At 37.9% G+C, this 15,380-nt stretch overlaps 1 protein-coding gene across 2 annotated transcripts in view; it reads left to right on the forward strand.

Annotated features, from left to right (window-relative positions):
* The window catches only part of TBC1D32 (TBC1 domain family, member 32), a 206,302-nt gene that overhangs the window by 153,497 nt on the left and 37,425 nt on the right, over positions 1 to 15,380 (forward strand). For both annotated transcript variants that reach the window (XM_010861791.1, XM_010861790.1), the window contains one exon: positions 6,758 to 6,841. In XM_010861791.1, coding sequence (XP_010860093.1) covers positions 6,758 to 6,841 — 84 coding nt within the window. The remainder of the gene's footprint in view (positions 1 to 6,757; positions 6,842 to 15,380) is intronic.

Raw genomic sequence — 15,380 nt, forward strand, 5'->3', positions numbered from 1 at the left:
TCTTGTACAACCAAGATAATCACGATGGTGTGATCACTCACCTAAAGCCAGACATCCTGGAATGTGAAGTCAAGTGGGCCTTAGAAAGCATCACTATGAACAAAGCTAGTGGAGGTGATGGAATTCCAGTTGAGCTCTTTCAAATCCTGAAAGATGATGCTGTGAAAGTGCTGCACTCAATATGCCAGAAAATTTGGAAAACTCAGCAGTGGCCACAGGACTGAAAAGGTCAGTTTTCATTTCAATCCCAAAGAAAGGCAATGCCAAAGAAAGCTCAAACTATGCAAAATTGCCCTCATCTCACATGCTAGTACAGAGAAGGCAATGGCAACCCACTCCAGTACTCTTGCCTGGAAAATCCCATGGACGGCGGAGCCTGATAGGCTGCAGTCCACGGGGTCATGAAGAGTCGGACACTTACTGAGCAACTTCACTTTCACTTTTCACTTTCATGCATTGGAGAAGGAAATGGCAACCCATTCCAATGTTCTTGCCTAGAGAATCCCAGGGATGGTGGAGCCTGGTGGGCTGCCGTCAGTGGGGTCACACAGAGTCGGACACGACTGAAGCGACTTAGCAGCAGCACGTGCTAGTAAAGTAATGCTCAAAATTCTCCAAGCCAGGCTTCAGCAATACGTGAACCGTGAACTTCCAGATGTTCAAGCTGGTTTTAGAAAAGGCAGAGGAACCAGAGATCAAATTGCCAACATCTGCTGGATCATGGAAAAAGCAAGAGAGTTCCAGAAAAACATCTATTTCTGCTTTATTGACTATGCCAAAGCCTTTGACTGTGTGGATCACAATAAACTATGGAAAATTCTGCAAGAGATAGGAATACCAGACCGCCTGACCTGCCTTTTCGGAAACCTGTATGCAGGTCAGGAAGCAACAGTTAGAACTGGACATGGAACAACAGACTGGTCCAAATAGGAAAAGGAGTACGTCAAGGCTGTATATTGTCACCCTGCTTATTTAACTTCTATGCATAATACATCATGAGAAACTCTGGGCTGGAAGAAGCACAAGCTGGAATCAAGATTGCCGGGAGAAATATCAATCACCTCAGATATGCAGATGACACCACTCTGATGGCAGAAAGTGAAGAGGAACTCAAAAGCCTCTTGATGAAAGTGAAAGAGGAGAGTGAAAAAGTTGGCTTAAAGCTCAACGTTCAGAAAACTAAGATCATAGCATCTGGTCCTATCACTTCATGGGAAATAGATGGGGAAACAGTGGAAACAGTGTCAGACTTTATTTTTCTGGGCTCCAAAATCACTGCAGATGGTGATTGCAGCCATGAAATTAAAAGACAGTTAACTTCTTGGAAGGAAAGTTATGACCAACCTAGATGGCATATTCAAAAGCAGAGACATTACTTTGCCAACAAAGGTCCATCTAGTCAAGGCTATGGTTTTTCCAGTAGTCATGTATGGATGTGAGAGTTGGACTGTGAAAAAAGCTGAGCACCAAAGAATTGATGCTTTTGAACTGTGGTGTTGGGGAAGACTCTTGAGAGTCCCTTGGACTGCAAGGAGATCCAACCAGTACATTCTAAAGTAGGTCAGCCCTGGGTGTTCTTTGGAAGGAACGTTGCTAAAGCTGAAACTCCAATACTTTGGCCACCTCATGCGAAGAGTTGACTCATTGGAAAAGACTCTGATTCTTGGAGGGATTGAGGGCAGGAGGAGAAGGGGACTACAGAGGATGAGACGGCTGGATGGCATCACCAACTCGAAGGACTTGAGTCTGAGTGAACTCTGGGAGTTGGTGATGGACAGGGAGGCCTGGCATGCTGTGATTCTTGGGGTCACAAAGAGTTGTACACAACTAAGCAACTGATCTGAACTGAAATGATACACTTTTAAAAAATTTTCCTCTGAGCATTTGATCTAGTATTCTCATTTTGTCCTGCCACTTAGATTTTATCTGTATGAGATGCCATGGAAAGTGTTAAAATATGTTCTTCTTCTTGCATTTTTTCTGTGTGTAGTCACTAGCCTGTATGTAGTACAATAATTGAAGGGAACAACCTAGTTCTTCTTGACTTATCTCTTTCTTTCATCTTCTGACTTTCATATATTTGTTTACCATGTCTTATAGAGTTTATTCTTAAATTTTTAAAATCTGTTCTTTCTCATTCATTTCTTCTGTTACTACTTTGATTCTAGTATTAACCTTTTGGCAACTAAATGATTGTCTGAAATATATGATCATTCTAGAAAGATTAGAAATTATAAACAAAATGAAGAGACTGAAATTTGCCTTATAATCTCTGCAGAATAAAATCATCACTAAATTATTCTTAGCCCAAAGAGTTAATACCTAGCACGCTATTTTCTTTTGTCAGGTCACTGAATACCATATTGTATAGAATTTTCTATGTTAATAAATGTACTTACACAAAGTAATTTTAAAGTTTGCTCATCTATCTCTGTATCTGATTCCTATAATACTTTGCTTTATCCCAGCCAGTTATGATTTCAAATATACATTAAGGAGACACAAATCTTTAATAATTTAGGTTATCTGATAATATCAAAGTGCTAGTAAATCAGCTTAAAAAAATGAGAAACACACAGGTTAAGTAAAGACTGCTCTAAGTAGAAAGAGAGATATTAAGGCACCAAAGAAAACATAAGAGGTTATATGAGACCTGAAAGGAGGATCACTAATGGCCCCTAAAGGGACAAAAGCATCAATTCTTTTTTTTTCCACTCACTTTACGCTGTGAGTACCATCATATATCGTTATTGGGCTATCCTTAGTGGTATGCTTCTAGTGGTATCTACCCATCATGTGATTCTGTTACCAACGATCCTTTTTTTCTTAGACCCTCTTCTTGGCATAATTAATCGAAGGGAAGAGGAATTGAGCACAATTTCTAATCTATCACCTTCTGAATCCTGAACTTCAGCTGTACTGGTATACTCAAAGAATACTCATAATTGCTATGTACCTATGGATTTTAGGGCTCCCTTGTGGCTCAGATGGTAAAATGTCTGCTTGCAATGCGGGAGACCTGGGTTCAATCCCTGGGTTAGGAAGATCCCCTGGAGAAGGAAATGGCAACCCACTCTAGTACTCTTGCCTGGAAAATTCCATGGACGGAGGAGCCTGGTAGGCTGCAGTACATGGGGTTGCAAAGAATTAAACACGACTGAGTGACTTCACTTACTTACTTACTTACATGGACTTCAAATTGACCTGTCTTATATCTATTTATGGCTATAAACCAGCTGTACTTGATACATCAGATAATTCTCTAAGATTCAGTATTAATGGTGAATAACATAAGAATAAAGAATGATTTGAAATAAGCTGAGGATTTTTAAAAAATTGTGTGTGGTCATCTAATTTATATGGCAGAACTTATATCTAGTCTGTACGGGGTCTAAATATTCATAATGAAAAAGAAAAGAGATGATATCTACTGTTGAGAGATGGAGTAGATGATGTTTCCCTTTTCTCTCCTACTATGTACATCTGAGATTTGTAGACATGATCTTATGTTTTATATGTGACCCTTGATTGAAAAGACAAACTGACTAGGAACCTTGGGATCCAAGGAACAAAGATGACATTTCTTGGGTTTTGTTTTTGCCTCATATATCCTAGGCTGAGTGATGAAGAATATCAATGGATGCAAGGGAAAAAATGAGGGCTGGGCAATAAGAGCCTGCTCCCTCTAACCAAAGGACCAGGATAATGGCAGTCTACCAAGACAAAACTTGTAGAAAGTGAGCACTTTAATCCAGCCAAACTGTAGAAGTCTTGCAAACAAGACTTGGGCTGCAGCCTGGACTTCTGTTCTCACCTGACAGTGAGACACCCTGCCTCTCCCTGATAGGGTGGTGTCAGGGAGGCCTAAGTAGGGAGTCAGGACTTTCACCATCAGCCAGTGGTAAGGAGGCCACAAACTCTACTTTCCCTCCATTCATGTGTCTGTTCCACACGTGAAAGGTGTGGTATATTCTGAATAAGCAAGTGTTCAAGGAGCAAACATCTGGTGCTTGTATGCAGGATAACGATCAGGAAAAAACTGAGCACATAGTGTGAGCTCCTTGTGATCTGAGGATGTGCCAGCAGTGATAAAAGATTAAAGAATTAAAGAGTGAATCCTGGAGAAACCATGCATATTTACAAACACTGAATTTTTTGGAACCGGCTGCTGTTGTGATGGCAATGCCAAGGGAAAAAACACTTATCCCTGAACAATCTGCCTTTGGTTTTTCCTCAGCAGTAAAACCCAGGTCCTCTTTTATCATATAAATATCATAAACTTTGGTTTTATAGTCTACTGATGTCATAGTCCAACCCTACGGACTGAGTATAATTAAAAGGAGACGGTTTCTAATTTAAAATCCTTTATAGAGATTCTAAGTCTGCCATTCAAAATAAAAATCCACCTAAAACAATATTCAACAGTTTACTTTCTAGATAGCAATATCCTGGAGTTAATTTACTCTTAAAGTTAAGAAATGTTTTATGTGAATTAATTTCCTGGAGTCGCAGATAATGGAATTTTTAGTGAACTGACAGTGAGTTGTACTGAGATAGCCATGTTAGTAATTATGCAGTTTTGTTGTCATTGTTGTTAGAGAGATGGTACCAATAAATTGTAACTGTGGGTTCAACTACCACATGTGAATTAGTTTTTAACATTGTTCCATGACTGTAGTTTATCTCTCAAAATATTTGGAAGTACATAGTGCTGTTTGGGTTGCTGGGCAAAGCAAATATATTGGAATCCATAGAAATCATGAACTTTCTCTGGTTGATTCAGTGATGTCACCTTTATATAGGATGCATAAATTACTTTATAAGCCTCTAATATATTATGATCTAATAGCATAATTTCATATTGCAGGATCACTACTTGCTGGAAAGTAGTATGCGTTGTAAAGTCTGAAGTTAGTCTGGTGACTCAAGTTTCGAATATTTTAGTGTTTTAGCACCTTCACAGATGTGTGTTTTGTCTTCTGACATATTTCTAACTGTCTGTCTAATGGCTGAACCTGATCCTGTTCATTGCTTTCCTCATACTAGCAGTCACACACTTCTTTTCTTCACCTGATTTCTGAAAAATTATAATCTCAAGAGACAGCATTTTGTAACTTGTAAACAAACATAGAAGTTGAAAGGTCTCACTGAAGGGCTATTATTTACTTAGAGATTCATAGAAAAGAAACCACTTGAAAGATTTCTCCAAAAGTGGGAGTATTTGTGCTTATGTGTGTGAAGATAGAACCAATCTATAAATAATCTACAATCACTTTTCACTTTCATGCATTGGAGAAGGAAATGGCAACCCACTCCAGTGTTCTTGCCTCGAGAATCCCAGGGACGGCGGAGCCTGGTGGGCTGCCGTCTATGGGGTCGCACAGAGTTGGACACGACTGAAGTGACTTAGCAGCAGCAGCAGTGTTCTTTCTGATCCTTAACTATTGCATTTCATATGTTTAAATATTTAAATATTTCAACTTGAAATCAATATGAATAGAGTTCCACAAATAAAAAAAATTTGTTTTTATCTAGACATGTTGCTTAAGCTGTATCATGAGATGTAGCTTGTTAGACCTGTAGTTGTTGGAAAGCATATGTTATCCCTCTTTGACTTTACATTTCTGGCATGTTGAAGACTAACTTTTCCTCAATGCTCTTGGATGTGAAAAAGGGTGCATTCAGTTAATATGTGTCACAGTCAACATCCTGAATATAATAACCAGGGCACAAATTTCAAAAGTGACTAAAACTTACTTGCCTTAATTACAAGCATATCAGTTACTCTTCAGATACATTTATTTCCAGCAAAAATAATTCTAAATTGCATAGTGATTATAATTCACTTGGTTGTATCCACTTTGGTGGTAATATATGCAAATATTTCTGTACTGTTACATTGACAGGCATCTTTTTTTCAACTTTTCTTTGAATTAATAAACTTTTAGAGCAGTTTTAGATTCACAGCAAAATCAAGCAGGAAATACAGAAAGTTCTCACATATTCTCTCCTTGAAACCTCCCCAACTAACAACATCTCATACCAGAGTGGTATGCTTGTTACAACTGATGAGACTACATTGACGTGTCATTATCATCAAGAGTCCATAGTTTACATTAGAGTTCACTCTTGATGTTTCACATTCTATGAATTTTGACAAATGTCATAATGATGACATGTATCCACCAATGTAGTGCCTTACAAAAGAGTTTCACTGCCCTAGAAATTCTCTGCTCTGCCTATTCATCCCTCCCTCTTTCCAACCCCTGCCTGTCTTACCTTTGATCTGTTTACCCTGAACAGATAACATCTGTTGTCAAGTATATAAAACATATAAAATGTGCTTTTGAAAGGGATGTGAGCTATGCATTGATTCTGGTCTTGAAGTTCATGTGATGTTTTTTCTGCATGTGTGAATAATGATGGTAAGATATTATAGCCTAATTTGTGATAATTTTTTTTCTGAATTGAAATCATTTAGAAAATTCTGAAGTAATCCTTAGAGGATCTAAGGATAACAGATGGTTCTTTTCCAGTTTCACATTGAATAGGTTTGCAGTGAAGCTATTTAAAATTTAATTTACATTGGAAAGATTGTTGTGAATATTAAAACGATATGTTTTGAATTGGCCCCCCTCAAGAGCATAACTATGAAGAAGTTCTAATGACTTTTACCTACTGGTCTGTGATTTAGAGATACAGTATCATGTATGATTCTTGACCTTTAATATCCTAATTATTCTCTTGTTTATTACAGCTTTAGTAGAATTACTTGAAAAATTTGTACTTCATCTTTCTGAAAGCCCATCTGAATGCTACTTCCCTTCAGTGGAATATACAGGTACAATTTAAACATTTTGAATTTTGGAAAGTGCTTGGTATGCAAATAGATAATGTTTCATCAGTTCGGTTCAGTTCAGTTCAGTCACTCAGTCCTGTCCAACTCTTTGTGACCCCATGAATCGCAGCACGCCAGGCCTCCCTGTCCATCACCAACTCCCGGAGTTCACTCAAACTCACATCCATCGAGTCGGTGATGCCATCCAGCTATCTCATCCTCTGTCGTCCCCTTCTCCTCCTGCCCCCAATCCCTCCCAGCATCACAGTCTTTTCCAATGAGTCAACTCATAGAAAAGTGTAATTAGATGCAAATATACACAAGGTTTTCCATCCTTAAAATCTCTCACTTTGTGTTACATACATTCCAGATATCTTCTGGTCTCTTCTGTGCAAATGTCTGGGTTTCCTTGTTACTTTCTAGCTTTTTTGTTGTTGTTGTTGTTAACTCTTTTTTTTTTTTCTGTCTACCCATTGAAATTTATTTTTCCTTATGGTGGTATCTTCCATTCTTCAGTTTTTATCCACTATCTCGTAGTGATCTCATCTGTTTGTACTGTTTTATTTTGCATACATTGATGACTTCTAAGTTTATCTCTTCTCCTCAAATATCTATAAGCTTCATTCTCATATTTCCAGATGCTTGATAGGTAAACATCACCTGAATGTGCTAAAGAACCCTCAGGCTCAAAATGTCCAACAAGAGCGTTACTTTATCATACCTCATTGAGAGATTTCCTCCATCTGTACTATTTTGGTGGGCAGTGCAGTCATCTGTCCATCTAAACCAGGTTCCCGCCTAGTCAGCAAACCATATTCTGTGTTCCTAATATATTTCAAACTTAACCCCTTACTCCGTCTCTCCTCTCCTTTATGTTAGTTTAGCCACCGTTACTTTTTGCCTAGGTTATTGCAACAGGTTATTGTCTAGGTTATTGTCTTTACCTCATTTTTCTAATTGGAGTCTCATTTTTTTCCCAGAAGTATTCTTTATGTTGCTTTCAGAGTGATGTACGAAGTGTAAATCTGACCTGTTCATTCCTCTACCTTTTAGAAGTTTACCATTGACCACTGCGTACAGTTTAAGATTCTTATCATGACGCCCAAGGCCTTAGGTTACTCTTCTTTCTTCTCTAGCATCATCCCCTTTTCTCCATGCCTCATTTGTTTTTCAGAAACACTAAACTATTAGCAGCATTGCCAGCCTCACCTTCTCTTCTCCAGATACACATTCATTTATTCAGCAAATTGATATTTTCCTCTACAATATAATAAAATTGCTCAAAGCACTTGGGCACATCAGTGAACAAAAGAGAGAAAAAAGTCTTCCCTTGATAGAGTTTACCTTTCTGTTGGAAGATAGACAGTAGATAAGTAAAACATCCAGTACGTCAAGTGGTATGGTGGTAAGTGAGAAATACACAGCAGGGAAGGGAGGTTCAATGTTAAATAGTGTTTGGACCAGCAGAAGTTGGCAGCAAGATATATGAATGTTTTCAGGGGAAGAAAATTCCAGCAACTGACTAGGAAGGAGACTGGTATAGCTCAAAAAGAGTAAGGGGGAGAATTTTTGGTGTTGAAGTTAGAGAGGATGATATGTGGATGGGGGGCAGATGGGGGCACACTGCATGGCTTGTGGGATCTTAGTCCTGACCAGGCACTGAATCTGTGCCTTCAGCAATGAAAGCACAGTCTTGACCACTGGACTTCTGGGGAAATCCCTGATAGAGGGATTTTAAAGTTATTGCAGAATCTTGAACATAGGAGTGACATCCTCAGATTTACATTTTTAAAATATTACTGTGGCTGCTGTATTGGGAAAAGACTGAAGAACAAGGAAGATGAGTTAGGAGGCTATTGAAAAGATAATGATGAAAATTGGCAATGGCTTGGATGAGGATGTCAGTGGAGCTGGTCAAAAGTACTTGGATTCTAGCTCAGACAGTAAAGCGTACACCTGCAATGCAGGAGACCCAGGTTCAATCCCTGAATCAGGAAGATCCCTTGGAGAAGGAAATGGCAACCCACTCCAGTATTCTTGCCTGGAGAATCCCGTGGACAGAGGAGCCTAGTGGGCTACAGTCCATGGGGTCGCAAAAAGTCAGACACGACTGAGTGACTAACACATACACACACACACACACACACACACGTATTCTAGGTATATTTTAAAAATAGGACCAACAGAATAGGCTAACAGACTGAAGATGGAGTGAGAAAGAGGGGAGTCAAAGACCTAAGTTATTGATCTGAGCCACTGGAAGGGTGGATTATCAAACACAGATAGAGAAGAATGCGTGAAGAATAAGGTTCAGAGAGGAGATTAGGAGTTTGCTTTTATGTTATATTTTGAATACTTGTTACACATTTAAGTAGACATACTCTGTACATGTTGGCTGTTTGAATCTGGAATTTAGGGGGAAGGTATGGGTTGAAAATACCAATTACTAAATCTTCAGCTTACTGTATAAAGCTAATACACATCTCTTTGTCCTGTTTTTCTCATATTCTGACTTAATGTCTAATCCTTCATGTGGCAGCACACTCCTGTAGGGTAGTTTCTGTGTCTTACTGGTCTTGTCCTCTGCACCTAGAGTAACAGTGTCAGTAATTGTTTGACAAATAAAGGAAAGAATGGAATGAAGGATAAGAGCTTTATATACTGTGTCAATGTGTTTGATTTACTCTGTTGCTTATTAAAAATGAAAACGTTTAAGATTTCAGACCAGAAGCTTTACTTGATTCATCTGTAGTTTAGAATGATTAATTTAGTAACTATGTAAAGGATGAGGTAGAGAGAAGAACTGAAATTTCCCAAAGGTGAATATCCAGTAAGTGAAGACACTGTGAAGAAAGCAGAGAGATAGCCTAGATTCACAGTAATAGATCATCAGGGGATATTGCCTCTCTTCCTCATAAGAGTAACATGAATTTTCTGTTTGCTGAAGAAACCATCCTTCAAATATGCATTTATTCAAGTTAGACATAATGTTTCAAATCTCCATAGAAAGAAAGAAAATTTTAAAGATATATTCTCAGTCTGGGTTACTTATTTTTTTTTAATTGTGTTATTCATCACTGCCCAAACACACCCTGTGCATTCGTATCATTGAACCTGTTGTGCTCCTAGTGTTCATTCTGGATAAACTTCTTTCTTCCTCATGACATCCATGTAGTAATGGCCAACTACTGTAAAGTCACAGCTAGAATGTCACCTTCCCTCTCACTCTCAATCATAAGTCCCTCCTCTGTGCTCCTATTGCATTCATCTTAAACTACCAATTTGATATTTATCACATTGTGCTTCCCTGGTGGCTCAGTTGGTAAAGAAGCCACCTGCAATGCAGGAGACCCGGATTTGCTCCCTGAGTTGGAGAGATCCCCTGGAGAAGGAAATGGCAACCCACTCCAGTATTCTCGCCTGGAGAATCCCATGGACAGAGGAGCCTGGTGGGCTACAGTCCATGGAGTAGCAAAAAGTCGGACACGACTAAACAACTGAACACATATGGCTAATTTAAACTATTTCATTAGTCTCAAATGCCTCTTTCTCTTTAATATAGCTTTTGAGATATTTTGTCAGATTAATTATTCATACCATTAAATAACATCTATGTTCACACAGTACATGTATAACAATTCTAAATCTGTTGGGATTTACAAGTACCACATATATGTAATTAAATCATAGTGACATCTAATGCAGATTTGGGAAAGGGATAAAAGTGATCATAAGAAAATGAAAGCAAAGAAATGAGAGGAAAACACAAGGTAGAATAAAACAGAAATTAAGGTAGATGAAGAGAATTGATAACTTGAGTTCTGCTTGTGAGTAGAATAATGCACTGAGGCATCTGATGTGCATTATATTGTTCAACCCTGTAACTACCCTTGAACAACATGATTTTGAACTGTGGAGGTTCAGCATGCAGATTTTTTTCCCCAATAAATACCTACTACAGTACCACCAAATCCATGGTTTGCTGAATCCATGGATGTAGAGCTGAGGATATGGAAGGCCAGTTGTAAAGTTATACTTGAATTTTTTACCTGCTGCATGGGGTTGGCTCCCTAACCCTTGCATTGTTCAAGGGTCAGCTGTACTCTCTGAGAGCAGGTGTATAATCATCACATTTAAAAATCGGGAAACTGAGATTCAGAGGGAAGAAATTAGGGCTAATGAAAATTTTGAAGAAAAGCGTCTGTGAAGAAATTATAACTTTATGAACAAACCTGAAAAAGTATGTGAAAAAACATACAGAGATTAATGATCAAGTCTGTAAGAGAGGAAATAAGTAAGAAGTGGTAATCATGGAAATTTGAATGCCAGAGGGGCTATCTTCAGTAATATAATCTTCAAATTCTACAGCTCTCTTTGGTACATTGTTCTGTTGGGTTATATGTTCTGTAGATAATCTAAAATTAACATTATGTCGTGTGTGTTATCTAAATATTCAACAAGGCTGATTGCTCAGTGTGCGTGCATTTACTACCCTGTGTTATATTTCTGAATTATGATGAGGAGATCTCAGATGTTGGCTTTACTGAATGTATTATCTAGGCCATTGTTGTTTAGTCACTAAGTTATGTCCAACTCTCTGTGACCCCATGGACTGTAGCCCACCAGGCTCCTCTGTCCATGAGATTTCCCAGGCAAGAATACTGGAGTGAGTTGCCATTTCCTGCTCCAGGGGATCTTCCTGACCCAGGGATGGAACCTGTGTCTCCTGCATTGCAGGCAGATTCTTTACCACTGAGCTACTGGGGAAGCCTATCATCTAGGCAAATAAACCCTGAATGTGAATTTAAATTCTTAAAAGGCTCCAGGTAAACAACTATCCAATAGTGTTTTAGAGAATGAATGAAAATAAAGTGGCTTCCTGTTGATTGATTACTATTTATTATTATGATATGGGCTAAGTTTGTTGCTAGTATTGTTTTCTTCTCATGGCTTTAGATATCCTCGTCCTTTATCATTAATTTTTTGGCTAGTGAAACAATGGTTTGCAATTACAAAATTTTATTCTATTTACTTTAAGTAAACAAAAACCATGTTTTGATATAAAAGATGTTTCAAAGCAGACGCTGGATAGATCTATTTAGTGTTTTTTCATGTTTCTTGAAATGAGAAATTGATTGGCTTTTTAAAAATGACAGCTTGCTAAACCCTAAGGTAGCTGAAATTAGAATAACACAGTCATCCATCTGTTGTTAGCTCCCTCAGGATTTCAATCCATTATAAAATTTGCAAATCTGGAAAAATCAGATTAGTTTGGCTGTTTATCCCCTTAAAGAAAGAGGAGAGAACAAACAGATAAAGTTCTGCACACTCGCTGTTTGTTACTCCACGCAGGTGCCTCTCCGAGTCCTAACAGACGTTAACTGTTTGTCAGCTCATTTTCTAGAACGTGTTGGAGATTTTTCCTCTATAATTGCTTCTTTAAAATGATAAATTAAGTAATCCTTTCAGGGTGGTAAATATTTCAATTTTATCCTTTTTCTCTTTATGTTAAACAAAATTTTGGAAAAATATCAGGGAACTTTGCATTGTTTCACCTTTCCATTATTAAAATATTTTTACATTTATTATATACAGTTAAATGTCCATTATACTTTCTTTTGATATTCAGCAAATATGCTCTTTTCTGTCTTACTTTTATGGAGGATATTTGTGAGTATGCTAGATAGTCGCAAGGAGGTATATAATATGAATGACCCTGTCCACAAGGAGGGGGGAAATAGAGCATGTATCTAAAATGATGAATTAAATTAATTTGCAGTACATGGTAAATAGAAAGTAAAGAAATGGAAAACTGACATTTCTCAGCTGGCTACTTTGTTTCAGGCAATGTGCTAGAACGATTAAGTTAGCTTTTTGAATTGAGATATTTTCAAATGAGGGATTGTGTGGTAATGCCATAGGTATTCAGTGGAGAGTGATCAGTGTTGACTAATATCATAGTGGAAGATTAAAGGAAAAAACAATGATAGAACTGCCTCCTGGGCTATGACAGCTGAAAAAAATAGGAAAGGGGAAGAATCTTGCAGGCAAGGGCAATTGTGTAATCAATGGCATGGAAAAAAATAATACTTTTTTCCAAATAATGCTGACTATATAAGTCGGGCTTTCCTGGTAGCTCAGTAGTAAAGAATCCGCCTGCAGTGCAGGAGCCACAGGAGACACGAGTTCAGTCCCTGGATGGGGAAGATCCCCTGGACAAGGGCATGGCAATCCACTCCAATATCTCGCCTGGAGAATCACCATGGACAGGGCCTGGTCATCTACAGTCCATGGGGTTGCAAGAGCCGGACATGACTGAAGTGATCACACGTAAGTTAGGAGACTTAGATACTTAGACTAGCTTACTGGTCATAAGGAATTAAATTTTATGGCAGTAAAAACTGAATAAAATGGATAGATAGCAACCCCATATTTAAAAAGAAGGTACAGAACCTTCAGGCTTATTTTGGGTAAGGAAGAAGGCAGGAGGAAATGGACTGGTTGGTTTCTTTAGAAGTAAAATTTTCTGGCTCTGCTACTGATATAACAGGACTTTCAAGAGAGTCAGTAAACAGTCACACTGTAACAGCTCTTCTAATACTGTATTTGTCATCCAGTGGAGATATGCTTTACTCTTCTGAAAATTCATTTGCTGCTGTTGCTGCTAAGTCGCTTCAGTCATGTCCGACTCTGTGTGACCCCATAGACGGGAGCCCACCAGGCTCCTCTGTCCTTGGGATTCTCCAGGCAAGAATACTGGAGTGGGTTGCCATTTCCTTCTCCAGCGCATGCATGCATGTTAAGTCGCTTCTCTTGTATCCAACTCTGTGCGACCCTATGGACAGCAGCCCATCAGGCTCCTATGTCCACGGGATTCTCTAGGCAAGAATATTGCAGTGGGTTGCCATTTCCTTCTCCAGAAAATTTGTTTAATTTCTCACTATTAGCCAAGTGCCAGCAAAATAGATTTAATTTCTTCTACTCCTGCTCTGTGCTAGCTTTCTATATTAAAAGTAGAACAGTATGTATTACCACAGTGAGTAATTTCAGTCAACATTAAGTTAATTTTTTCAACTCATTTTGTTCTGAGATTATCATATTTATAATTAAAATGATTGGTTATTGTAAATAGTTAATGCTGAGAATGAATTAGGCATTGATGAGTAAGTAGGGCAAATCTGATGCTATAGGTGTCATTGGTTGATTGACCTTTATTCAATAACTTTGTTATGCTTCGCAGTGACTCTGGGAATGGGAGTTATATTATCCTTTTGTTTCTTGATTTCAATATACAGAAAAAAATATGTTAAATTCTATTTGCATCTCCACCTTGCGTCTTGTTTGATATGTAAAGCACAGTTTTTGTTGTACATTGGATGTTTGTTTATTCATTCAACTCCTCATTCATCCTCTTGGTGTTTATTAAGCAGCATATCACTTATTGCTATGTATCACACACTTTTATCCACATTTCAGTAAAGCACTGGTTGCCAGCAGTGTTTCAGGGTCCCCTGAATACATCTATTTTATCATTGAATTTCAGTTAATCATTTTGCTCCATTTTATTTCTGAAGATTTTAATTCCTGCTTCATAAATCGTATTTAGTTCAAGTTAAGTGTAACAAAAGATTATTTCACTCAACTTTTGTGGCCCAAGATCCATTTCTGCTTGTCAGGTTGTCATACTGTATGTCAAATACAAATTAAAATTGAAGCTTCTTTTTAGATTTATACCCATAAACCATTTTCTGACTGACATCCTACTAAAGGAAACATTCAGTGGAATTTTATTCACTCTGAAGTCACCTAAATCTTTATCATCCTAGTAATTTTTTGAGTGGATATGTGATTTTTGTTTTGGTATACTTAATAACTCATATATTCTCCTTTAAAAATCTTTTTGGAGATTTAACCGGTACCTTCCTTAAAATAAAATTTGTGTAGCAACCTATGACTGTCCAGTTGAAACTATCTCTAAAGTTCTGTTTTACTTCTTTAAGTGTGTATTTTAACTCAGTGCATAGAAGTAAGCTGTAGAGGTCCATCTACCAGCACCATGATGGTTATAAGTAGCAAGGGATTCTTAGCTATATAAACTATAGCTTAATTGCTATCATTATGAAATTTAGCAATATTACTAAGACTGTATTGTGATCAAAATAAGTATAAGTCAGATGTAGCTTATCAAGAAATTGGCAGACACTTATTTTTAAAAATTGTTATTTTTGTCCAAGGGACTCTCAAGAGTCTTCTCCAACGCCACAGTTCAAAAGCATCAATTCTTCACGCTCAGCTTTCTTCACAGTCCAACTCTTACATCCATACATGACCGCTGGTAAAACCATAGCCTTGACTAGATGGACCTTTGTTGGCAAAGTAATGTCTCTGCTTTTGAATATGCTATCTAGGTTGGTCATAACTTTCCTTCCAAGGAGTAAGCATCTTTTAATTTCATGGCTGCAATCACCATCTGCAGTGATTTTGGAGCCCAAAAAATAAAGTCTGACACTGTTTCCACTGTTTCCCCATCTATTTCCCTGTC

Source organism: Bison bison, unplaced genomic scaffold (genome assembly GCF_000754665.1).
Source record: "Bison bison bison isolate TAMUID 2011002044 unplaced genomic scaffold, Bison_UMD1.0 scf7180017864473, whole genome shotgun sequence".
Taxonomy (NCBI): Eukaryota; Metazoa; Chordata; class Mammalia; order Artiodactyla; family Bovidae; genus Bison; species Bison bison.